Source organism: Pteropus medius, unplaced genomic scaffold, assembly GCF_902729225.1.
Source record: "Pteropus medius unplaced genomic scaffold, Ma_sr-lr_union100, whole genome shotgun sequence".
NCBI lineage: Eukaryota > Metazoa > Chordata > Mammalia > Chiroptera > Pteropodidae > Pteropus > Pteropus medius.
In genome coordinates, this window is record NW_024345481.1 from 1,553,643 (window position 1) to 1,579,837 (window position 26,195).

Consider the following 26,195-nt stretch of genomic DNA (forward strand, 5'->3'; position numbering starts at 1 on the left):
GGCTACAACACTCCTTAAAATTGGCCTGTGTTGCACGAGGATGGGGTGCTGTGTTTTTGTTTTTAGGGTAGAGGGCAAATAGTTGTATGACGTGAGACTGTGTGGACAAGAAAAAGAAAAGGACGTAAGATGTGCCCAACATCGGGCAGTGTGGATGGGCTTCTGGAGGAGCCAGCGGCGTCTCTCCCTGGGGGCCCAAGCTGCCTCGCTGGCAAGCTGAGCCACCAGGCGCCTCCCCCACCCCACAACCACTGCGTCTGCCCCGCCTGTCTCCTGTGTCTCCTGTTGGCTACAGCGGCACCTATTGGATGTAACCAGAAGAGTTTGATGACAGGGATGCTGTGGCTGGCAAAAGGGATGGTTCTGAGCAGTTGGGCGGAAACTGCCACTGGAGAGGTCATCTCACACTAAAAATGTCCCCTAACTCCATCAGCCTTCAGACGATTTAATGAAGGGCACGCCCTTTGGTGGAACAGCAGTTACTCTACCTCAGAGAGTGACTATCTGAAGACAACGTTACATGTTCTTATTAAATTTTAATATTTACAAGTTGTGTTGCTTAGTTTCACCAAGTTTAGTAACAGATACTTCCTGTAGGAGACTAAGTGCTTTAGTTAAGAGCCAGGACTTTCCTTAGACCTTCACAAAAACATGGAGGGACAGGGTCCAGAGGTCTCAGAGAGGTCTGCCATCAATACAGAGGTGAGAGGGACTGAAGAAGGTAAGCGGCTGTGGAGGTGACTTCAGGGTTTAAGTGAACAGGAGGACTACTATGGGTCGAGAAGAAAAGATGGCTTCATTTGGAGCATTTCTGTGGAAGGAAAAAGTAGGGATAATCTAGAGTATGAAAGGAAAGAAGCCCAAAACACACTATGATGACTTTAAATGTCAGACACCGGCTCGTCAACTCTGAAACGTGTGGTTTGCCTTTCCTCCTGCTGATCTGGAACAGAGAAGTGAACCCCCTGTCTGGGAAGGTTCCAGATCATTCTCTAGACGTCGCCCCGCCCCGTCACTCTAACTCTCCAGACCAGTTCCACCCTCTGGGCTGGGGGGCGCGCCCGTCCCTGCCCTGCCTCTCACTCCACCGCCCTCCAGGACAAGGCCTTCTGCCCTTTTCATCCGAGTCTTCTAAGTTCGCCAGAGTCAGTTCTGGAAGGAGTTCTTCCAGTTTCCAGGTATGATTCAACAGCTTGCCAGTCTCCAGAGAAAAGAATCTTGTAGCAACATATGAGATACTTAAGTCCTACCTAAACCCATGAAATATTATCAAAACTCCATAAACAAATGTTTGAATACCATTAAGACCACACACACGAATACAGGGGTAGATGCATGCTCCTTCCAGCACAGAGACTGCCACTTCCAGCTTCCGTGGATTTTAAAATTTGGCCTCATCTTTATTTGCCTGATTCCATTTCTTTGAGATACAGTTGGTGTTCGCAAATACAGGAAATGCCTAACTTTGCTTTATTTAAATAAAGTTTTAAAACCCTGTGCAAATATAGCAGCACCCCATGTGCACTGTAGCGACAGACTTCTAAAGTTTGAATCTGATACCCAGTTAAGTTGGCTAACAGTATATCACAGCTAAAAAAAAAAAAAAAAAACTTCCACTCACAATCAAATAGTTACTATTAGTGGGGGGCCCTGTAAAACTCCCAGGAATGTGTCCTGCTTCTCTGGGGAGCCCTGTACTACCCTCGCCACCCTCTCCTCTGCTTCTCCCCCCAAAAGCACTTCTCAGAATTACTGAATGATGGAGCCCATTTTCTCTCAAACCACAGAAAGTTGCTTGGTAACTATGGTAACAAATACAAAAATGTTTTTTATTTGTAACTAGATGCTTATTTGAAATTACAACCATTTTTTTCCTTCCTTGATTTTAAATCTCTTAAAAGGTTTGATTACAAAAAAGAAATCAGTACAGAGGTACTAGATGCACTTAAAAAATCCAGTTTAATGTTGTGAGCCACTCCCCAAACTCGGTCTGTCAGTGTGTCAAAACGACTTACTAAGATGTCCAATGAAAGGATTTATAATGCATTTCAATGTTTGCTTCTCAAATCGACTATAATGTCCATGCTGTTCCTAGTTGAGATTATGTCCCCAGCATCAGCAACCTCGGCTACAGCAGGCTGGAGATGGATGTTCCATTTTCTAGGCCAGTGTGTCTAGGACATGACTGATTATCAGCTCAGAGCAGACTGCGGACTCACCAGAAACCTGGGAGAAGAAGCTGTTAGACCTCAAGTCTTAGATACTGCCAGCTGAGATCTTGAGTCAACGTGTTATGGGGGAACCCTGAAGATGGATGGACCAGTTCCTGACTCTGAGATGATGGTAACAGGCTAAATAACAACCACAGGAAACAATACTAGCCACTATCTAAGAACGTGTTTTTAACACCTCCCATAGCATTCGAGACCAATTAAAGGACAAGCCAGTGGAGAGGAAAAACCATCACAAAGTTACCATTTAATTAGGCGAGATACAGCCACAACCGGGAGGTGGCAGAAGAATGACTACAGGGACTCATCAGTAAGACTTCACGGACAATACAATAATCAATAAGACTTCACGGACAATACGATAATCAATAATAAGACTTCACGGACAATACGATAATCAATAAGACTTCATGGACAACACAATAATCAATAAGACTTCCGCAGCGGACAACACAATAATCAATAAGACTTCACGGACAATACAATAATCAATGAACTTCACGGACAACACAATAATCAATAAGACTTCCGCGGACAACACAATAATCAATAAGACTTCACGGACAATACAATAATCAGTAAGACTTCATGGACAATACAAGAACGAGTCCCAGTTGGAGTGGTACTGTCTCGGACAGACTTGGGTGACTGGAGTGGGACGGGTCTGGCTGGTTCTGAGGCTGGGGGCGTCACCCGACGGAACAAGGGGTGAGGGGTCGGGAGGGTCACTGTCAGTGTCGGGTGAAATGACTGAGTAAAGTGAACGCACGGAGGATGCTTGATTCCTCATCCACTACTTCATCTTTAGGTACCTACACAGACCTAATGACAACCTCCAGGAAAGGTCACAGGCCCCGCAGTTACAACCTCCCCAGATAAGGACGACGGAGTGGCACAAGTCATTAATGCCTATGATATAATAATCATGCAGTTTGAAGAAAAACAACATGTTTACCAATATGAACGTAGGTCAGATTTCCTATCATCAGTTTATTCCGCCTGCAATCCTTGTCCCATGCCCAATTTACAGACAGAATTTCACTTGCACAACTCTAAAATGCAAACACTTTAAAAGCATTCCAGGTTTTCCAAAAAAAATGTATCCGACCCAGACTGGCCCACTGTTGCCTACATGCCTCTCTCTGAAGTGTATAATTTGTTTGTTATTGTGACCGTATTAATTTCTGCAGAAGTCCCACCCCACCTTTTTGTTCTTCTTACAGATCTCTGAGTGGTTTTTCTGTTTTTTCCCCCTTCTTGGAATCATAAACAAAACAAACAAAATACCCCACGTATTTCGAGCAGTCATATACTAAGATGTCAAATGAAAGGATTTATAATGCATTTCAGTGTTTGCTTCTCAGATCCACTATAATGCTGCTTCTAAGAGTATAAGCGTGCAAGACGATGACGGCCAGGACGGAGAGCATGGTGGGAAGCAAGCCGGAGATGCCCAGGGTGAGAGGAGGTGGCGAGGAGCGAGCTTTCCGCTGCGTGAATGACGCGTGGAAATGCAGGGATGTCTGCCGGGTGAGGCGGGGTCTCGGTTCCGGGAAAGGAAACAATTTCAGGGAGGCGAACACTTGATTCTAAACAAAATGCGAGAGGGACAAGAACTCACACTGGATTAGGATTTTCTGTTACATTTAACCAGGAGTCCAGGATGATCACGGGGCAAATGCTGTTCTAAAACCGAACCCTTCCCACGAAACACGACTGCGGTGTTTGTGAGACCGCGGCATCTGGAAGTGCCCGCTCTGCGGCAGCTGCGGGTGTGGCCGGAGTGGCACAGGCAGCCTCAGGGCTGCCCTGCCAGGGGCCGCCGGTGGCAGCACACTGGGACTCGCCAGGGCCCAGAGGTCCAGAGAAACCGAGACCCCTCGGAATCAATCCGTTCCTAGGGATGATCTCTCTGAGCAAACGCACGAGGCACTTGATAAAAGTTGCTATAAAACATACTGTTATTACTACTGTTACTAAATGACTGATAGATGAACACGGACGTGAATGCATTCATGCCAAATGAGCCAAATATATCGAAACTGCCAAAGAGCCTAGATGCTATCCTCAAGCTGCCTAGTCAGTACATCACGTCCCTTCCTGCAAAAACTGCCCAAAGCGCAAGCTCCATCACGACTATGGAACCGAGGTGTCATACGTACACCCACCACTGTGGTGGTCACTGGTCACTGGCCCCAAGCCACAGGCTTGACCGCTCACGGGCATGGCACTGGGTGTCCCCCGCCCTGTGCTGTCCCTGCCCAGGCCAGCTCGCTGTTCACTGAGGCATTTCTTTAACCGAGTACGACTTGAAAAAGACACTGTCCTTTTCAAGGTGACTCTATAGCTACTGGATCCTATCTTTGATATGCTGATTTTCTTAGCTTAGCTCTGAGGTCTGGGGGGCCTCATAGTTCTCCCTATGTATCATCAGAGATATAAAAATAAAGGAGTCATTAAAACTGATGCAAGCTCTCTAATTAGGCAAGATCACAACCCACCCAGGACACTCGAGCTTGGGCTGGTACCCGGCTGGGTGGAAGACGAAGAGTCACAGGGAAGGAAGGCAGAGGGAAAGAGGGGCAGGGTGGTGAGCTGAGGCCAGGCCCACCCACCCACTCAGCCCACAGTAACAGATGCCACCAGTAAATGACAGTGCTTTAAAAAAGTGTCCTGCTCTTCAAAATAATGTACAAAGAGGATGCAATGGTAAGGTCACGACGCATAAGTATTACATTATTTATGAGATTGCAAAAACTAAGTTGATCTGCAAATGTCACAATTCAAAGACAGTCAATATTCTAAAATAATGTGATGAAGACAGAGAAAACAAGTCAAGATTCTTTCACATGAAGACATGAAGGAGTAACAAAATATTATTAAAAAAAAAGATATTAGAGCAAATGGAAGTATAACACATATATGCAAAAACATGTACCTGGCTTACTGCAGAAGTCATCGGGGTTAGGATGGCCTCATTTGACACTCGAGGACACACATCAGCGTGAGAATGTTCATCTTCATTTTCACTAGTCAATTAACCTACAAAACTACTGATTTTAAAAGCTAAGAAAGTCTTCACTCCAGCCTAATGCATTATTTTAAAACTAAAATGACCCTAAAGGTGGGTCATAGCTGATACTATTAATTTTCTAAGACTAGGTTAGAAAAAAAGCATTATTTTCAGCTTCAGTCAGTCACTTTAAATTTGTGGGACTGGAACAGGTAACTCTATTTTATATTACTCTGTACATTCATTATTTTAAGGTTGAACAGAAAGCAAATAACATATTGTTTTTTAAAATCAGAAACCCGACGGCTCGATGGAATTAAGTGGGCAGCATTTTAAATATACAAAGAAGGGGCATCATCCGAGACCAAAGAAATAGGAGCCACTGGGCAGGGAGTTTGGGCTCAGGGCTTTTCCAAAGTTAGATAATGCTCACGTGTGGGCAGGGGTGAGAAATGCAGTTCTGGAGAACAACCTCGTACGAAGGTATGGTATGTTATTATTTCTCAAATATTCGGTTAAATTACCAATTCTTTCGGAAAGAAAAAGCTTCTCTGAATATCCAGATTATCATCACTAAGAAAAACAAACACTAAGGCAATCTCACGTAATTTTTTTTCTTAAAAACAGATAAATGAAAACATTTTAAAGAAAACAGATGGGCTGCTGAGTCACTGGCCAGCTACTCTGCAGTCACTTTGCATGAGTGAGAAGTAAATGTTTATATGTAAAGATACAGAGATGTCAGGGTTAATTTGTTTCCACAGCTTACTCCAGACAACCACAGAAAGAAACAACTCATTATAGTGAGACTTAGAAACACGTTGTGTTCTAAAGGGAGGCAGGGCAACGCAGTGAGTGCATAAGGGCTTCAAAAATCCCAGTATTCTGGACCTAACTCCCAGTCTCGCTACTTACGCATTTTACCACCTTAGTCAAGTTACTTAACTTCTCTAGAGCTTGGTTTTCTCATCTGTAAAATAAGGATTCCTGTTATCTCACAGGTTTGTCTTGAGAATTATATACCATAGTGCCTCGAATAGTCCCTGGCATATAGGAAGCAGTTTATAAATGGTAAATATTATTACGTCAAAACTATAAACTAAAAAGTGGGAAAATTAGTTTCGTTTAGAAAAAACAAAATTATACTTTTAATCATGCAAAGGTATAGTTTAATTATATAATTACTTCATATACTCAACATCAGTTTCTAAATTCTTTCATTCAAGAAAGATTTATCATACCCCTACTATAAGCCGGGCACCGTCCTGGCAGAGGGGAGTCGGCGATGAACGAGACAGAAATCCTTGCCCTTGTGAGGTCTAAGTTCTAGAAGTCTTGAGCGAGCCAGAGAGTCAGCAAGCACCAGAGGCGCTCAGAGGTAGGATATGTGACCGATTTCGAAGTTTAGAAATGACAATTTGTTGACTGAATGAACGTTGGGTATGGAAACAAGGATGCTTTTAAGATCTGGGCCAACTAAGCATAAGGATGAGCTTGGTGTTAATAGACACGGGGAAATGGGGAGACGGGCTGGGGAAGGTCAGGAGCCTGTGACAGGTCTGAGATGTCATCAGTAACGTCCCGCCAGCAGTAACGTCAGGCCAGCAGTAGGGTATACAACGCGGAATAGGGCCATGGAATAGACATAAACTGAGGTAAAAATAAATGAAGATTTATCTTGGGAAGTCTCTAGACTTAAAAGATTTGATTCTGTTTAATGTCCACATGGGAAATATATAATAATGTCGATAAACTATATTTCTCCATACATCCCTACTTTCCAGCTCCTTTTTTATATAAGAAACCTCTGTCTTGATTAAAAGTCTGCCGTTAGCGAACGTTATTTGCATTTCCTAAGTTTACCTTTTTAAAATAGTCAGTTAATATTTTATAGGATAAGTATTCTCATCAAAGCAGAAGAATCATCAAAAGTGTTTTCAAAATATTCATTAAAGCACGCTTCACCCGTCTGTCCTCGGCGCGCTGCGTTATGTTGGGGGTCAGAGCTGAGAGCAGGCTGGGCCCCCACCTGCCATCGGTCAGTCTCAGCACAGGTGGGTGAGCACTGGCAACCACAGCAAGGGCAGAACAAGCCGAGACACTACAGGGACATGGGGGTTTCTTCTGATTCAGCAGTGTTGACAGTGCTGTTCCTGTTAGCGCCTGAAAGCCCACTCTACCTCGTCCAGTATTTACACAAAGAACTGTTTGTGTATTTCCATGAAATAAAGAAAGTTTATGTACCAAAAGTACAATACTATGGCTAAAAACCAAATCCACAGGCATTAGATTTCTAACAATATCTTGCCTAATGCCAGACTTAAAGGTCCCCACCCCCCCAAAAAAACTGTAAAAATCCAGACAATTGAAACATGCATTTTATTATCACTGCTTTTAAAGAAATGGCTAACGTCTAACATGGCGATCAGCAGTTTTAAAAAATCTTAAATCCAATCCTAAAATTATCTTCCTTTCTCTATTGCGCCTATAAATTTATAGCCCGTAGAACTGAAATTACTGAGGAAGAAAAAAATGAGAACCCCGAACAGATGGAGGTGAAGTGTCTGTAACATGATTCATGATCTAGAACCTCGATACCTGATTTCACTGTTCCGTCTACTATGCTTCATCACGCAGTTTTGATGTAACTTCTTTATAACAGTTTCTAAAAGCACTAATAGTAGGTTACACTCCAGAAATCTTTCTCAGTAGAAGGAATAACAGGAGAAATTCAGAACACTCCCCCAAATACTCATAGGTTTCCCGATCAAGAGCCTACACAACAGTTATTGCTGGAGTTTCTTTCTTTTTATCTAAAAAAAAAAATACGTATTTTAAAAACTGCCTTTTGAACGTTTTGAAAGTTACCAATTTTGTGACTCCTGACTTCAGACAAGTCACAAGCACCAGACTAAAAAGACAGTTTCCACTATCATTTGCAAAGCACAATCTAGTTAAAAATATTTCAGACCATATTCTTTCATATAACTGGGGACATCAAATAATAAACTGTCTCTTCCAACACAGAAATTCAAAAATAAATTATAACTGTGGACTAAAACATAATATTAAAAGAAATTCTTTTTTTGTGAGCACCCAAATAATTCCTCCTCTGTATACAGTGACAGAAAAGCATTTTCAGCTTTCAGGTTTCGACAAATCCTGTTGCAACAACAACTCCCTCCCTTCCCCGCCTCTCCTTTCTTAATTTCCCCTCAGCTCAAAAAATGAGATGGAGAACCTGGTATTTATCTTCTAGGACCATCAGCAGTTTTTCACGTCTCAGATTTCCATGCTCTTTATTTGGTATTTGCAAGTTAACTTGTTGGAGCTTTATCACCAATATTCAGAAGCTGTGAAATGAGCCTCATGTACGTGGTGTCTCACCATCATCCCTCACTGGGTTCATCTGAAGACAACGGACGGGAGGGAGTTCAGACCCTAAAGGCTACGGACAAAAGGTACGGGAAATGAAAAGCTTCTACAGTGCTTAGAGACCTAACTAGAGCTCTTCAGGTACCATTTAGTTTGAATTTTAGGTTGTAAATATGTTTTTCAATATTCGTTTTGATATAAATAAATCTTGTCTGGAAAAGTGACTTTACTTTTTAATAACATCCGCTCCAGACTTCCTGCTGCCACACAGTTCACAAATTTAACTCACAGGTTCCGTTCCGCATGCACTGTGTTTTGGAACCATGAGAGTTCTCTCCTGAGAAGTCAATTTCTAAATGCAACCTCTTCGCTTTTGCTTATTTTCACACTATTTCTCCACCACCACCACAACCACCACCACCAGCACTGAAACAAAGTATGCCTTTATCCTTTATGCCACAGAAATTTGAGAAAACAGGCCACAAACTGTATCATGCTTGTGGCTGGAGAGGGGGAAAAAAAGATTTCATAGCAGTAAAGCTAAGATGCCGGTGTATTTCTACAGAAGAAACAGTACGGTGACCTTCATTTTGGAGAACAAATCTTTCTGCATACGTTCTCTAGGCAGAGGAACGCGGTTAAATCCTAATATGCAACAATAAGTGAGCGCTATGCTAACTGGATGCAGTCATATTGCTTCCCTTGATTTTGGCTGTCTGTAATTTATCACTGCCAGTACTTGTTAATTAAGATAAACAAGCTGTCTGCAAGTCTGAATTACACTGAAATTCAAAAAATGCACTGGCTAATGAGAAAAAAAAGGTTATAATTGGGGAGCTGGGCGCAGACGGATCAACACATAAAGGTTAATCAAGCAAAGTGAAAATAAAGAAAGGAGAGGCTCCTGGGGAATGTCGACGGCAGCCTCGCCCCCGAGGAGCCCCTGAACCCCTAACGGAGACCGGTCTGGGAAGGCAGTGCCTTGGTCAGGTGGCTGGAGCCGAAAACCCAAACCCGAAAACAGCTATTATGAAATTATAAGCGTGTGCTTCACTTTGTTCTAGAAGCTTTAACTTCTGTTCTATTTTGGTCTCAATATGTAAAGAAAGGAACTGTGTGACAGCAGCAAAGCCTAGGCACTCGGGTCCTTGCAGCAAGTCTGACTCTCAAGAATTCAAAACCTCAGGGAAATCTCCTAAAACTGTAAAATCCACATTTTAAGACCATGAACGAAAATAGAACAACGAATCCAGACAGCCCAGAACCTAACTTCTTAGAGAATCAATGTTAGCACTATGTGGTAAATTCGTCCTTTTAATGTGGGCATGGATCGGAGTCACTTCAGACATTCCACAGAGGCCAGGTGTCGGCCTCAGTGAGCCATGTGCCCTTCCCCGTGCCCTCTGGTCTCTCTTTTTTTTTTTTTGGTGGGAAAGGGAGTGAGTTGATGGTTAACGGTGCTTTGAGCCTGCAGGTGTAGCATATTCCCTGCTTCCCATGGGGAGCATGCCGGGAAGGTGTCACCAGAAGTGCCATGGTAAGGGGGGGAAGGTCTGGCTGGAGTGAGGTGGGATGGGGACGCTCTAGTCACGGCCACGCTGCTCCTGAGACCTGTGTGGCTCGGGAGACTCACGAATGTCCTCATCTGAAAAAACGATGTACAAGGTTATATCTGTGGTTTCTTTCAGCTCTAAGATTCTATGCAAATGAACTAAATCTATCTAAGGAAGAGAAAAAAAAATTGTCGTATAAAAGAAATATCATATTTATTTGTCATATAAAATAAATAAAAATACGAACAACAATATCAATTATAATTCACTACTGTTTGAAGCCCTTAAATTGCATTCGGGTATTTAACTCCATGACGTAGGTACTGTAATCCTCCCCATTTTCCAGAAGAGGGTACTGAAGCACAGAGATGTTCTAGAAAGCCAAGATTTGACCCATGTTTTGAATTCAGAGCCCACATTGCCTTTTGTGAAATATGTATGAATCATGATAGAGCCACCTTAACACATCATTAAAAAATTAATTCAGAAACACAAACAAGCCAGTATTGCTGTATGACAGAAACCATTATATTTCTCAGGGGGCAGTAAGTACTGCCAGATTAAAACACAGCCAAGCCACAAAGTGCTAACTCTTCCCTCTTCTATAAAAAAAAAAAAAAAAAAAGAAAGAAAGAAAAAGAAAAAAAGAAAAGAAAGAAAAAGAAAAAAGAAAAAAAAACAAGAAGAAAATCAAGTGTTAAAGTATTTTTGGTAGCCTTTCACATACAACTACTGATGTGGTTATTTCTGTTAAGTGCCGTTAAGATTCGATATCCGCACCTTGGAACTGTTCAGAATAACCGGTTTTGCGGCAGGCGGCCGCATGTGGGTCAGGGGATGACTCTGGTCCCAGATGGAAAGGATCTCACGTTCTCAGAGCAAAACACAGTGGCTGAATTGTTCGGGTTCTGAGGACCTTGCACCTGAAGGGATAGAAGTGCTACCCCAGGTAAGGATTTTGCATAAGTTTATTAACTAGAAATGCGGGCTGATCATCCCAGTGACTCTGACTTCTTTCCACTACTTCCCTTCTCTGCTTAAACAGCTCCCCTGGGTCACGTGCTGGTACATGGTGGGTGCTTAATATTTAATATAACCATTTTTTGAATAGTTAAAACTTTCCTAATATACACTTAGAATTCACTTTTAAGGTGCAACTTTAAATTGTTCCCTTCTTTCTTATTATCTATAGAGTATTTTAATTAAAAACAAAATAAGTTTTAAAAAAGCCTGAGATGCTGTTAAAACTCGTTAGCAGATCTTATAGCTGGAACTCGGTATGTCTCAGTGTCCTAACAGGGTGAATGCCCACGTTACAGACCACGTTAGCACAGCTGAAGTCCAAGACAGGACAAAGCGGACAGCTCTTTCCTTTACGCCACGCACCCAGCACCACCCACCCATAGTCACTCGGGAGGATGGAAGCCTCTGAAGGCCGGGGGTTGAGCTTTTCCCCTGGGCAGCAGGGTCCTCATCCACTACGTGGCTTGCTCAGAGGTGTCCTCGGCTCTCACTGCACAGGAAAGACTTTCTGTTTATTCTTTCTTTCCCTCAACCCTGATTTTATCTTCTTTCCCTAGCCCTGGTTACTTGGTTCTCCAATGCCCAGAAAAGGCTACAATTTTGACCAAGAGCCATCAGAATTAAGCACCAGGATTTTCGAGGCGGACGAAGCTGACCGTAACGTCATGGCCTCGGCGGGCCTCCAGCTCCTTGCTTTGGTCTTGGCCTTATGTGGGGTCTTTGGAGTGCTCGCGGCCACCTTGCTGCCCAACTGGAAGGTGAACGTGGATGCAGGCTCCAACATCATCACAGCCATCGTGCAGCTGCAAGGGCTGTGGATGGACTGCACGTGGTACAGCACCGGGATGTTCAGCTGTGCCCTGAAGCCCTCCATTCTGTCCCTCCCCGCCCACGTGCAGGCTGCGCGGGCCACCATGGTCCTGGCCTGCGTTCTGTCTGCTCTGGGGACCTGCACTGCCACAGTGGGGATGGAATGTACTCGCTTAGGAGGGGACACGAAAACCAAGAGCCACGCCTCTTTCGCGGGAGGACTCTGCCTCGTGTCCGCAGGGGTCTCTGGTTTCATACCGATGGTGTGGTACACGAAGGAGATCATAGCAAACTTTCTGGATCTGACAGTTCCAGAAAGCAACAAACACGAACCGGGAGGAGCCGTCTACATCGGATTCATCTCGGCCATGCTGCTGTTTACCTCTGGCATGATTTTCTGCACTTCCTGTATGAAAAAGAATGCAGAAGCTTGGCTCCACCCACCCGAGCAGCAGCCTATCCCCACTACAAAGCCGGAGGGCAATTCAGCATACACTCTGAAGGATTACGTGTAAATAACTGTAATGCACATGGAATTTTTAGGTACCTGCTGTGACTTTTGTCTTTTAGATTAAAAAAAAAAAAAAGAATTATGCTTACAAAATTTGTAAATACTCTACAAAAATTTAAATACTTAAAAAATGACAAGGTCATTTAAAATGCCAACAAATTACCAGGTAACAGTTACATCTGTTGTAAAATTATTCATCCATCACTATTTTCACGTTTTAGCTAAAGCTTTCTGATTGAAAGAGGCTTTGATTGTATTAATAAGGCAATTAATTAATGACTCTTTTTTCCTTTTTAAGATAGCCTGTTGATACATCTGAATTGGTACTTAATTGGATTTTAAAAAAGAATTAAATTGCCAAGTGTAAGCAGCACCTGGCCCTGGTGTTAATCCTGGGATCCCTGGCTTTTGCCGCCTGTGTGACACTGCCACATCAGGAACTCGCTTGTGTTCCAGCCCCACTGCGGTGGCAGCTCAGCAGGGACAGATGAGCTGTCCACCTCTTTCAGACACTGCCCAAACCAGCCGCCCCAAGTCCCCACCTACTGTGACCTCCCTGTCACTTTATTCATTTTAGAAAAACAGCCAAATACACTTGCGAGAGCCAACAATATGACATAGGATGCTTAGGCAGAGCTAAAGGAAAGCAACAGGTAAATGCTACCACAGCAAAACCAAACCAAAGCCAAAGTCAAATCTGCAGGGCTTCTAAAGCTGTAAGTACAAGCTAAGTGATCAGAGGTGCGTGAGAACCGGCTCAAGAACTGCCCTCTCCCACTGCTAGCAAGAGGATCCTCCAGACTGTCACTTATCCCACGGATTTACCTCCATCTCATTTAATCTCTCACTGATTAGTTTTTGGATAATAAAGGTTACTTTTGCTGTCATTTTATTCTCAAGTTTGATTCAGATTTAAAAAAAAGTGCTCTTATAAATGAGCTGCTTCAAATTAGTTGATAGATATGAAAGTAATTTTCAAAGTATAAAGAATGCTTTTAAAAAGTAAGTTAAATTATCTTATGTATTTCAAATATTTTAAGAAGAAAATAAAACTTGGATTTTCTAATGTGCAAAGGAAACACTGCACACTAATAATTCTTTAATTCAAATTTAGTCATTGCTCGTGACATAACAGTAAAGAGGGAAAAGCATTTCTTTGTACGTTAATAATTCGGGAATAGGAAGAATATCTTTTACATGAATAACAGGTATAAAATATTTTATACCTGTTTTACCTGGCAGATCGTCATTCTCTTCAATGATGTCATTGGCTATTAGTGGAATCATATATGATTCCTATATGAGTCAGGAAGGGAATCATTTAAACGGAAGTTCAAATGACTGTTTAAAGTATGTATTCCTTTTAAGTGGTCAAATATTATTTCTAAACATTTAAATGTCATTAAAAATAACTAAATAAAAAGAATATTTTAATGCACGTTCATGTGATAGGATTGCTTTGACACCCATATGGTTCTCTTATTTGGCTTAATGTGACTGGCTTTATAGGCAGTCTACACATCCTATAATCCGATACTAAAAGTTTACTTTATATATTCTGTATAAGTCTACATGCACTTCAAAAATAATTGTTATTTAGCGCTGGAATATTTTTTTTCTAAATAGATACAGGAGTGTTTTGAACTCTCAGAAAAGCAGACATTTCATACAAGATAATGGCCCAATTCTGTCCGGACTGGAAGTGGCCGATGATGAAATGGTGTGAGCCCCTGCATCCCTTGAAGATTCACCTCTACTGCTCTCCTCCACCTAGACCCCCACGACACACACTCACCCTTTGCCTGCCCAAGCTTCCCGCATCCGCTAGGGCTCCTTGGGACCTCCTGTGTGAACTCAGTCATGACTTCCGGAAGAAGTCTGCTGCCGCCATCTCTGTACTCCCAGAGCATGTGCTACTGAAACAAGTTACCAGTGCACAAGCCTGCATCTCCAACCAGACTCGGAGACGAGGTCTCTTTCTGACCTTTGTATTCTCAGCGACTTGTCACTGCAAGTGCTTAGCTGTGACATGCCAGTCCTGCCCTAAATCCTCTGCATACACTGACTGGTTTAAACCTCACGAGGGCTCTGGGAGGCAGATACTATTTTAGGAGCTTATAGGAAATTGAGGCAGAGAAAAGTTAAGTCATCTGACTTGCCCAAGTTCATACAGCTAGTAGGTGGGGAGATGGGATTCAACCTGAGGGAATCTGGGTCCAGAGTCAGGTCACCTGGGTGTACGGTTACGCAAGGCACGGGGTTACACCATGCACGTTACTTGGTCTAAGTCTTGGTTGCTCATGTGAGAATGAGGACAAAACAGTCCTATTCGAAGTTGTTGTGAGAACTGGATGAGACAACACACGTGAAGCATGTGTCGGGCATGGCGAGCATGTAACATGTGCGGCCCAGCCGTCTTGGTCTAATCTACTGGTTTTCAACTGTAGGTGAGTTTAGCCTACAGGACTTTTGGCAATGCCTGGAGATGCTCTGGTTGACACATCTGGGGTGGTACTGGAATCTGGTGGGCGGAGGCCAGGAATGCTGTTAAATGCCCTACAGTGCACTGGAGATGCCCCAGTAACAAAGAATTATTGGCCCAAAATGTTAACAGTATGAAGTTGAAAAACACTAGTCTCATCTATTTGAACATATTTAAACATTTTTCTTTGATTAAAATGGTACCAAAACATTATGCTACAAAGTGACAATAATCAAAATGGCATGGTAGTGGCAGAAAAACAGACACACAGATAAATGGAACAGAATTCTGAGTCCAGAAGTAAAGCTCTGTATATAAGGGCAAATAATTTTCGACAAAGGAGCCAAAAACGTACAATGAAGAAAAGCCTCTTCAATAAATGGTGCTGGGAAAACTGGAAAGCCACATGCAAAACAATGAAACTAGAATGCTATTATCATCATACACCACAATTAATTCAAAATAGATCAAAGACCTAAATATATAGACCTGAAACAATAAATTGAATAGCAGAAAACATAGGTATTAAACTCATGGACCTTAGATTTAGAGAGGATTTTATGAATTTGACCTCAAAGGCAAGGGAAGTAAAAGCAAAAATAAATGGGACTATATCAAACTAAAAACCTTCTGCTCAGCAAAAGAAACCATCAACGAGACAAAGAGGCAAACATCTGAATGGGAGAAGATATTTGCTAACAACATCTCCAACAAGGGCCTAATATCCAAAATATACGAAGAAGTCATACAACTCAACAATTAAAAAAAAAAAAAGTCCAACTAAAAAATAGGCAGGGGACCTAAACAGATACTTCTCCCAAGAAAACATACAAATGGCCAACAGACATATGAAAAGATGCTCAACTTCACCAGCTATTAGGGAAATGCAAATCAAAACCACAACGAGATACCATCTCACACCTGTTAGAATGGCCGTCAACAGGACAAGTAGTAATGAGCATTGGAGAGGTTGTGGGGAAAACGGAACCCTTGTATATTACTGGTGGGAATGTAAATTGGTACAGCCACTATGGAAAATAGTATGGAGGTTCCCCCCAAAATTAAGAATAGAATTAACATATGACCCAGAAATCTCTCTTCTGGGTATTTATCCAAAAAACTTGAAAAGATTTATCCTCAAAGACATGCACCCTGAAGTTCATTGTGACATTATTCACTGAAGTGTCCTATGATGGATGACTGGATAAAGATGTGGTACATGTATACAATGGAATATTAGCCACAAGAAAAGATGAAATACTGCCATTTGCGGCAACATATATGGATCTTGAGATTATCATGTTAAGTGAAATAAGCCAGACAGAAAAAGTTGAGAACTATACAATTTCACTCATGTTTGGTATTAAACTGAGAACAAACAAACAAACATGACAAACAGACTCATGGACACGAACAGTGGATTAGTGGTTACCAGAGGGAAGGTGAGGAAGGGGGAAGTAGACAGAGGTAGAGGGGGCCAAATATTTAGAGACAGAAGGAAATTTAACTTTGGGTGGTAAACACGCAACGCAATATACATATGACATACTATTGAAGTGTATACTTGAAACCTATCTGATTTTATTAACCACTGTCACCCCATAATTTTAATAAAAATAAAATAAAAGAAACTAGATAAAATAACCAAGACAAAATCCTAAAAAAACCCTAAAATGTCGGGGGGCGGGGAACCAAAACCAACATCATGCTCATTTTACCTATGGAGCAGATGTGTATATGTATGTATGTGTGCATGCACGTGCACGTGCACGCACACACACACACATATACGTATGTGTATGTGTGTATATATGTATGCATATATATAAAAAAACAACTGAAGAAATCATCTAGCAAAAACGATGAAGACTTAAGTCAGGAGAGCTGGGCATAAGAATAGATTTAAGAGAGAAGGTAGGAGGTGTCAGAAGCTGGTAACCAGTGACTGGTTGTGAGGGTAAAAGAAGAGGGGAGGGTGGGGCACATCAGACGACCTCCAAGTTCAGGATGGGGTGACGTGGGCAGGCGGAGGAGGCGCTCGTCAGCAGCCAAACACACGGGAAGGAGCAGGCCTGGGGTAGGCAGGTGGAAGGAAGTTCAGTTTTGGACATGGATTCAATGTTTTCTCATTACATTTTTTTATCACTATATTTTTAGCTATATGACTTCAGCATATATCGACCTTACTGACTTCTGAGGACATCACCGCCTGCAATTTTACAGTACCCTGTCCCACATTTCTTAATTACCTCCAATAACTTCGTTGTTCATTGCACTGCATTTTATACATCTATAAAATTGTCATTTTTAAAATTGCAGTTTTGTTTTAGATTTATAATTCTTATGGCTTATTATATTCTTGAGTAGTCATGAGAGCATAACTAGTATTAAATTAGATTGTAATAGTAAATACTCTTATTTTTATTCATCACTTATTTTATCTGATTTTTAAGAAGGATGACTCTATTACTTCTCTAATTATAAAACTGGCTTTAGTTTATATATTCATATTTTAGACTCATCTACTTTCAAAAATATTTGAGGCAACTTACAATGAAATTACTGGTATAATAAGTACAAAAGCCAATGCTAAAGGTGACCAACTTCTGAAGAAACAAGAGAGAGAAATGCTCTTAAATAATCCTGGTTGGAGGCTGCTGAAGCAGTTAACTATGAAGCTTAGTTTAGAACCGCCCAGCAAGCAAAGCTGAGACAGCCACACAAGGAATCTGACAGCTCTGTCTACTGGCAGGAACCCACATAGGCTACCAGTGGCTGGTACCTTGACCAAGCTCCTGCTGGGCCCTGCACGCATCCGTCCCCCCGCTGCTTTGAGTGTGAGCTGCCCCTGCTGGAAGGGGACAGCACCATTGCTCCTGGGAGGCTGGGAGCCACAGACTGACCAACACGGCACAGAAGGCCGCTCCCTGTCTCAAGGGAGGACTCAGTCTGCACGCATTCGTACCCAGAGCTGCCCAGCCCCTCTGCTCGTCTTCAGCTGGGACGATATCTTTGCTTAGCTTTCTTCTCCTGCCGTAAGCTGCTTCGTCCCTTCCATTCTGCTGAGGGCGCTCCTCAATACACCGCTTTCACAAAGATCCTTATTTCGATCTGATTCTAGAAAACCAGACCTGACAGAAGAATACTAGTTAAGCAGAAAAATATTAGTTTTCTGCCTTTATGCCCAAATAATTCTCAAATTCAGGGTAATATACAACAGAAATAACATCTCAATATCAGATTTCAAAAAACACAATGGCGTGAGAAATGGCTGTTTCTTCTGTGGACCATCCATTTACTAAGCTCAAGACTATTTCACAGAGAGGTCGAGGCCTCCAAAGCAGTGGCGAGCACACTAAAATGCTGTCCTCAAAGGTCAGGCACAGATGCATTAATGCCCAAGTCTGATGTATTAAACTCGGCCTACTAGCTTGACCAAGTTCTCAGAACTAGGAGCACTAGAATTCCAGAAGGTTTAGCTTACTTCAAAGTACTTCCAGTTCTTCCACTAGAGAAGAACTATCATGTCAATCAAAAGAGCCTGTTACAATTCTCATATTATGTCTAACTGGCTTTTCTATCAGGTTGGAGTATAGGATAGTGGTCAGATGTAACATCTGTCCATTCTATGGGAAGGACGTTAGATCACCAGACTCATGATGACTACAATTTATAAAAGAAAAAGATGACACAGAATTTCGAGAGAATAGCTAATAGCTCAGAACTCCTCAAACTGAGTAATGTTCAAGGTAGCTGAAAAAAAAATTATTGCGAAACCCTAGAAATACGTGGATTCTCAGGGGTCTTCAGTTGCCAGCTCAAGAGGCTTACGGTTTTAATTTCTCATGGAAGCATTTTTTAGTTGTGAATATGCACTGCAAAAGGGACATTTTTGTCTTGTAACAATAATTTTATTAACAGTGAAATAAAAATAGAAAATGTTTACAATTCTAACTTAAAATCCACATACTACAAACTCTGGTAGTTTAAGAAACACTAGAGTAGACCAATTAATCTAATTTTAAGAACTTACGAGGTTGTGTTTTCTGTAGATAGAATTTTGGGTTCGAATTTTGGGGGCTGCGCTAGAAAAGTTAATGAGAGTGAAGAGTCTGGCAAGAATTTTGTTCAACTGGTCAGACCAGAATATTATAGCTCCATGGTAGTGAAAGTTCTGCCATTAAAGCATGATCAAGTTAGTTCATCTAAAGGCTGAGGAACGGAAGGCGTATTGGGTTCTCACAGAAGAAATCTCCAGGCGTTAAGTTTTGTCATGTCGCAAAAGAAATCCTCCTTATCTAATTCCTAGAGTTCTGGCTGAGAATAAGTATTGATTATTGGTAAGTTTCTTGTGAGCATCTATAGAGAATTAGCCTCTCTCTCTCAACTCCCCCCGGAATCTGCCTGTACCTCTACTTTAGCAATTAGCATAGTTTACCTTGTGTTGTAGTTACTTGTGTTTGACTTTCTCTTCTTGTGTTCAGAGGGTTTAGCCAGAGGGGCAGCCTTGTACTGTTATCATCTCTGTAAAAACTCTTCCCCTTTCTTAAGAAAATGAGTTTTTAAAAATCTGCTCAATGTGACTAGCAGCCAAATATTTTCTGGCTTTCCTTGGGGTATTCCTGATCCGCCCCAATATGGTAAAACTACTTCAGAGCAGAGAAGAATTCTTTCAGAACGAAAATTTAATCCTTTGATTTATTGTTTTCCCTTATCATAATACATTCTCTTTCCTCAAGAACTTATTTCCTAGGTTACAAATAAATCCCCTGTATGTAATATTTATAACATGATGAAAAGCATGTAAAGAAACCTGCTATGAATATGTTTAGTTTGCCAAAAAGCAAACATCCCTCAATGAAGAGAGACTCGAAGACAGCTAGGTTTTTTCCAAATAATAAATATTTTCATGAGGCCTTAATCCCAGAGGAAAGAACTTTTAATTAACTAACAAGGCTACCTTAACCCTAAATCAAAGATAAAGTTAATAACAACCTCTAAACACTACCAAACGATCTCAAAAAGATAACTAAAACAAAGAGTTAGAAACTTTTCACTAAATATATTCTAATCTCCACTTTAAAAACCCGTTGGTAAAATTAGGTAGCCTAAAGATTCTGGGTTATGGTAATAACCATAACTATAAAAGTCTAAAAGTGAAGATCTTGGTCTCTGACAGCTGGGTCTGACACTCTCCAGTATACACACACCTATATGTGTTACAAGAACAAAGCGAGTTGTATGGTTGCTTGGTTTTCTTCATTACCATGGCTACCTGTTCCAGGACAGAAAATCTCTAAAAAGATAAATGTGTTAAATCTGATGATGATCTACGAGATCCTCAGTCATCAAACTGTCTAGGATCTAGTAAGATGTATTATTTTGGAAGAAACCATTTATAATGTCTGAAACCTTGAGATGCTGAAAAGAGGGGGTAGTGACAGTGAGTTTCCTGAGCTTGACAATTAAGCCTGTTATATAAATGGAAGATGGACTGAATTTCTATAGTCACCTGAAACTTCAGCTAACTGTGGTAGACAACGTGGCAGAGGAAGTGGACGGTGGGAGCAAAGAACACAGAACCTACTCAGACCACGCTTCGAGATGTAGATGTAGGTCTAACACGACTGGCTGGGGCCCCGTTCTAAATATGTAACGTACCTCTAAATCCAAAAGTCACATCATACAATTTTCATCACGCTATCTACTTTTATTAAGGAATATCAAATAACGTAAGAGAAACTTTGCAAGACTTTATACTTGAGAGTTTCGGCAACCGAGGACTCGGCTCCGCATGGGCTGTGGCCTCCCTGAAGGCAGACCCCACGGCTGGCTGAGCTCCTCACCCCGCTGCCTCTCCCTCTCTGGCTGGCCCAGGGCTTTTCATGAGTAGGTGCCCACTGCACATCGAAGATGAAATAGATGACTCTTTGCGGTAGTAACTCATCTGGTAGTGGTTTTGCTAAAACAGACACCAGCTTAATGATTTTTATTTTGGGTAGAGAAACTTATTTCTGTAATTAGCACTGCTTTTCTGTAATTAGCATATAATAGTCAAAGCCTAACTTAATAGTTAACTATTTTTCCACAAATGATTGATCACAAATAACACTGTCAAAAATAAGCTCTCTCAAAAAAGTAGAAAACCATTCACGATAAATAGTGTTTGATATAACTTTAGCTAGAAGTCTCTAACAGAAATCACACACAAAAACTATTAATTTCTTTTTTTGAGGATTGGGTGACCATACAACTTATCTTCCATACTAAAATAATTTTAAGTGTAAAAGGAAATAATAATACTGCCACAAGAGTAACATGGATAATCCTAGACATTCGGTCATTCAAATAAGAGGACGAAAAATTAGAATAAGAATTGTGATTTTTATTCATATTGTGATTCTTATGGTTCTTTTTCAGGAGAGGTAAAGAAAAAGTTATGGCATTGTTTGCATAGAAAGATAGACTGGATCTTACAGATAACTTCCTATGGCACATCCTCAGAGGAGTAAAGACTACAATTAAAACCCTAATTCTGGTACAGTTAAGACAAATAAACAAAAGCTCACCTCTGGTTTGGGGACGAAAGCCCGGCCTGGGATTGTCAAGACCTGCTGAACGCTGCAGAGGTACTGGGCCATAATGGAAAGGCGGCTACGCTGTTTGCTTCCAGTACTGGCTGTAAGTCTCTATGGAAAGATAAATGGGAATTTTAGCAAATAACCCAGTCTGATCATCACCAAAAGATACACAACTAATAGAAACTACGATAAGAGTAACACGAACCACAACCATGTACTATACTCGACCACGCTGCAAATTAGAGACATGCAAATTGAAACCAAAATGAGATACAATTTTGCATCCACGAAATGAACAAAATTTAAACAATTTTAACAAAGAGCCTGGCAGAACCTAGTACTGTGAGTATATGGAGCAACAGTGAACTCATGATCCATTAAGTCTACGTTCAGGAACACATCCTAGAGAACACTGTACACTTATACAAGGAGACACGTGTAAGAACGTTTGCTGTGGCATTGTGTGTAATATCAAAAAAAGAAAAACATTAAGGTCCATCAATAGGTGACTGTGGTAATTTTGACAATACTAATAGTTAAAATGAATAACAAGAGTTATCAACATACATCCCAAAATAGAGGAAAAAATAATTGACAGAAAATACGTACGGTATGATTCCATTTATGTAAAAATGTCAAAAGATTACTTTTTATTGTTTGCGTGTTATGTGGGTGCCCGCAAATATATCTTTATCTGTAGTGCAAGTAAAAACATGCATGGCATGATGAATATACATTTTAAGACAGTACAACTCATGGGAGGGAAAGAAAGAGGACAGAATAGGGCTCCAAACAAATCTACATTAATCTATTTCTTAAAAAAAAATATATGAAAAATGTCAATATGTGAAGACTAGACAAAGCTGAGTGGCAGGTGAAAAACAACGAGGCATATTCATCTTTCTACCCTGCCTCCTGCTTCTCGGTGTGCCTTAACCCCTTCTGCGTGGCACGGGGTAGCCCTGGGCTGGGCACGCTGGCCCTGGGCTGCACCGCTCCACAGCCGCTGGTGCTTTCTGAGCTGTGTTCACTGCGCTGGGTTCTCTCCTCCTGCTTCGCCGTCATGTACTGGTCTCTAGCGGCCCCTTTACTCTGCTGCTTCTAACGTGCTGTGGGCATGAAGATGACATGATCTGGCTTGCAAAAGGTATTGCCTTAAGTAAGATTAAAAAACAGGTTTTAATCTGAGAAGCTGGGAAAATTTCCTGTAGGCGCAGTTAACTGTAGATTTTGTAGCATTTATTTTGTTACTTAGGAGCCACCTCTCATTTTAAATTACCTCTTGTCTGTATTTGGACAGCTGAAATTACTGGGAAGGTAAATTTAAGAGAAGTGATGAATTGGCTCCAGTATATCTGACAAAATAAACTCTTCCCTACTAAATGTGAAACCAATAAATATATATATTCTCAAATAAAGAACAAAATTATAAAGACAAAATATAGATTTAAGTTAAAGAATAAGCTTATCGATCAAGTAGTCAAAAATCTTTCTACTTCTTCCTAAAAAAAAAAAAAGCTTAATTTTACCACTGGTATAAAAGTAATTCAAAATGCACTGGGCAAACTGGCACAATTCAAAGCAGTTGCGTAAAACTAAAACCTGACATGAACAGAATCACAAAATTAGAAGGAAAAAAAAAAAAGAAAGAAATGTCGGATTTTAAAAATTATTTCATCCTGGATTTTCTTCCAATGTTTTACTTTACATCTGAAAGGTATGTTTCCACTGAAGAATTCAAGAAATTTAAAAATCACTAACCAAAAAGCCAACCCGGGAGGTAAGAAGAGTAAGCTACTTGGACACGTAGACACATCTAAGTCTATCTCAGAGCACTGTGCCGGGGGAGGGCCAGTCCTGATCATTAACGTCACCCATCCAGTCTTGGTACACCCATGGTGAGGCGTGGGGACCATATGGCTTAATTTAGAAGAAAGCAGAACACACACCCACCCTAACTCGCTAAGGAAAAATTCAAGCAACAGACCAAAAAGCTCTGTGAAGGACTTCATTAAACGCTAGCAAAATGATTAGTTAAATGGTCAATCAACCATTTAAACATGAATTGATATTTCTGTGATACATGTATTATAGGTAAAGCTATGAAAATTCAAGCTCCATTACAAGACAGATGATTGCAACAGCAAAAGGCCAGGAAACCAACCCAGTTAATTCTTCAGTAAAAGGAAACCTCTAACCCTTGAGCATTTAAAAGCATCTTGACTATAAGAAAAAAAAAAAAAGGGTTCAAAGAATTTTCAAGGACAGTGTTACTTTTCCCCCCTTATTCATCTAAAACAATTTTAAGTAGAAAAAGTTGGCTTTTACTTGAGAAGTGAAACTGCCATGTCTTGGAGACACAGAAAATTACATAATTAATGAAGAGGTGACTCTCCCTGCTAGGAATGTGACCGTTCAACAGCCAGGGGCCCGTAGAGATGGTAGGAGATGAAGAGGCTGATGCTGGACCCAGAAAGAAAAGACCATAGGTCCAGCCACATGGAGAAGCTGAACATCATGACTTCAGCAAAAAATATGACCTGAGTTCAACTTCAGCTTCCCTATAACTAGCTCCATGACCTTTTAGAATACATTAAATTACTCTGAGCCTCAGTTTCATCATCTATAAAATGAGGTTAGATAAGATTTGTTAAGGTCTCATTTATTGCTACCTAGTCTGATTCTTTTTTATGAGTGTAACTTTATACTGTCCATATAATGTCCCTTAATGTGTGTGAGCTGAATCCTTACATTTGGACCCTATATCCTAGACAAAGGAGTAAGAGGACCATGCTCATTTATTTCTATTTGTGACACACAAAGCCGAGCAAAAAAAAATGTTTAAAAGTGCTTTCTGTGGCTAAAATACAAAATTACAAAAATGGCAGTGTCAAGAGCACAGAGAGGATATATAATATGATGCCATATATTCTCCCACTGAAACTGTCACTTGCGAAATGTGAAAATCAGAGCAGTGTTACCCGTGCTTCTAAAGCATTCCTTAAATTATAGACTCAAGTTAAACTCTTTTCAATATCCATATTAAAATTTTACCGAAATCAACGTTTTTGTTAAAGAAAAATAATTGCATATGGTAAGCTTGAAGCAAGACTGTTATTAATAACCACCACTGACATTCTGAGTCACTGAAAATATTACTCCACCTCTTAAGCCTCTGTTCCTTTGCTCTTCTCCCCAAAATAAGAGTACACAGTATTTTGCATCTCTATTGTGTTACTCAAGAACAGAAATACCATAATAATCGTGTCAGCTGAGAAAAAAAATCTAAGGACAAATCCAAAGGTTGAGAAAAACCAACAAAGAAAACTATTAGCATGGCCTCGATTCAAACCGACAGAAGAAAAAGAACAGATTCATGAGCAGGAAGTGACGAAGACCTTAGAAAAGTATGGATGTCATCTTAGAGTGCCTGACAAACACGTGATGGTCCTACACTTTTTTGTGATGGATTTTATGGCTAAACACTCTGAAGCAGTTTTTCAATCTCAGCAGTATTGACATTTTGGGCTGGTTAACGCTGAGCAGTTCTTTCGTGCAGCTGTCCTGTGCACTGAAGGATGTCTAGCAGCATCCCTAACCTCTATGCACTGGACACCAGAAGCACCCCATCCCTACCTGTGACAACTAAAAACGTCCCCGAGGTGTGGATGGAGCAAAATCGTTCCGCTGAGAATCACTCATCTCCAGAGGAACATGAGTAAAGAGAAAGGGATGGATCTAAGAAATAAAATTCTTATGACGCACTCATTCATTGAGGGAAGCATCTAAAGAATTGCACTGAGGTGGTTATGCAGTCTACTCTCAAAGAAATTCTAATGTTAAGTTTTTTTTACAGAAACAACTACGAAGTTGAATAAAATACATGAAACAACAGCTTTCATAAACTGGACATGTGGGGCTGCAGTGTGGGGCAGTGTGGGGCTGCAGTGGCAGAAAGGAAAGAAGCTGAGCCTTATGACTGTCCAGCTTACACCTGGAGGCAGTTCTCAGGCTGCAGCACGAGGAGCAGTGGCACACACAGATCCCAGAGGTCTCCTTGATTTGAGGACACAGAGGCTGGAGTTCCGGGGAGCCTAGGCAGCCAGCATTTGTGGGGCAGACTACTGGAGGTATGGGAACAGGCGGGGGTCGGAGGGAGAGGGAGAGAAAGTGGACGAGAGCTCCAGATTTGGCTGAGCATAAATCTCTCAAAGCATGAGGTTAATTCCTTAAGGCTTGAGAGGCTGGGAGGCAGAAGAAATTACCACCGGTTGGAAAGCAGTAGGACAAAATGGACTCACAAAGAACTGGAAATAGTCTGCATTCCCAAGAGCTAAAGAAGAGAGCCCTAGAAGACACAGGCACTGGGTGAATTCCTCAGAAAGGTCATGACTTAGTAGTGGGACTTATTTAACTTCAGATTAAAGGCTGCTCTTGACCAGTCAAGACAAAGCTTAAAAGCAAGTCTCAAACCAATCTGCAAGTCACTTATTTATGTGCCAGAACAAAACTCACCACTCAACCAATCCAACAAAATCCAGCTCTCAACAACATTTAAAAAAAACGCAAAACCTCACAGTATATGATATACTGTCAAAAATTACCAGGCTTGCAAA

The 26,195-nt window shown here is 41.2% G+C and overlaps 2 protein-coding genes across 5 annotated transcripts in view; one reads left to right on the plus strand and one right to left on the minus strand.

The window, feature by feature from the left end:
* TFB1M (transcription factor B1, mitochondrial) overlaps positions 1-26,195 on the minus strand; it is a 54,795-nt gene that overhangs the window by 8,884 nt on the left and 19,716 nt on the right. For 2 of the 4 annotated variants that reach the window (XM_039873866.1, XM_039873865.1), the window contains exon 5: positions 21,568-21,687. In XM_039873866.1, the coding sequence (XP_039729800.1) occupies positions 21,568-21,687 (120 nt within the window). Of the gene's footprint in view, positions 1-3,197; positions 3,821-7,609; positions 8,693-21,567; positions 21,688-26,195 lie in introns of those variants that run through there. The other 2 variants (XM_039873867.1, XM_039873868.1) reach the window with 2 other exon arrangements.
* Positions 11,754-12,594, plus strand: CLDN20 (claudin 20). The gene has a single exon (XM_039873869.1). It carries the CDS (start codon positions 11,774-11,776, stop codon positions 12,518-12,520), a length of 747 nt encoding a protein of 248 aa, XP_039729803.1. The 5' UTR covers positions 11,754-11,773; the 3' UTR covers positions 12,521-12,594.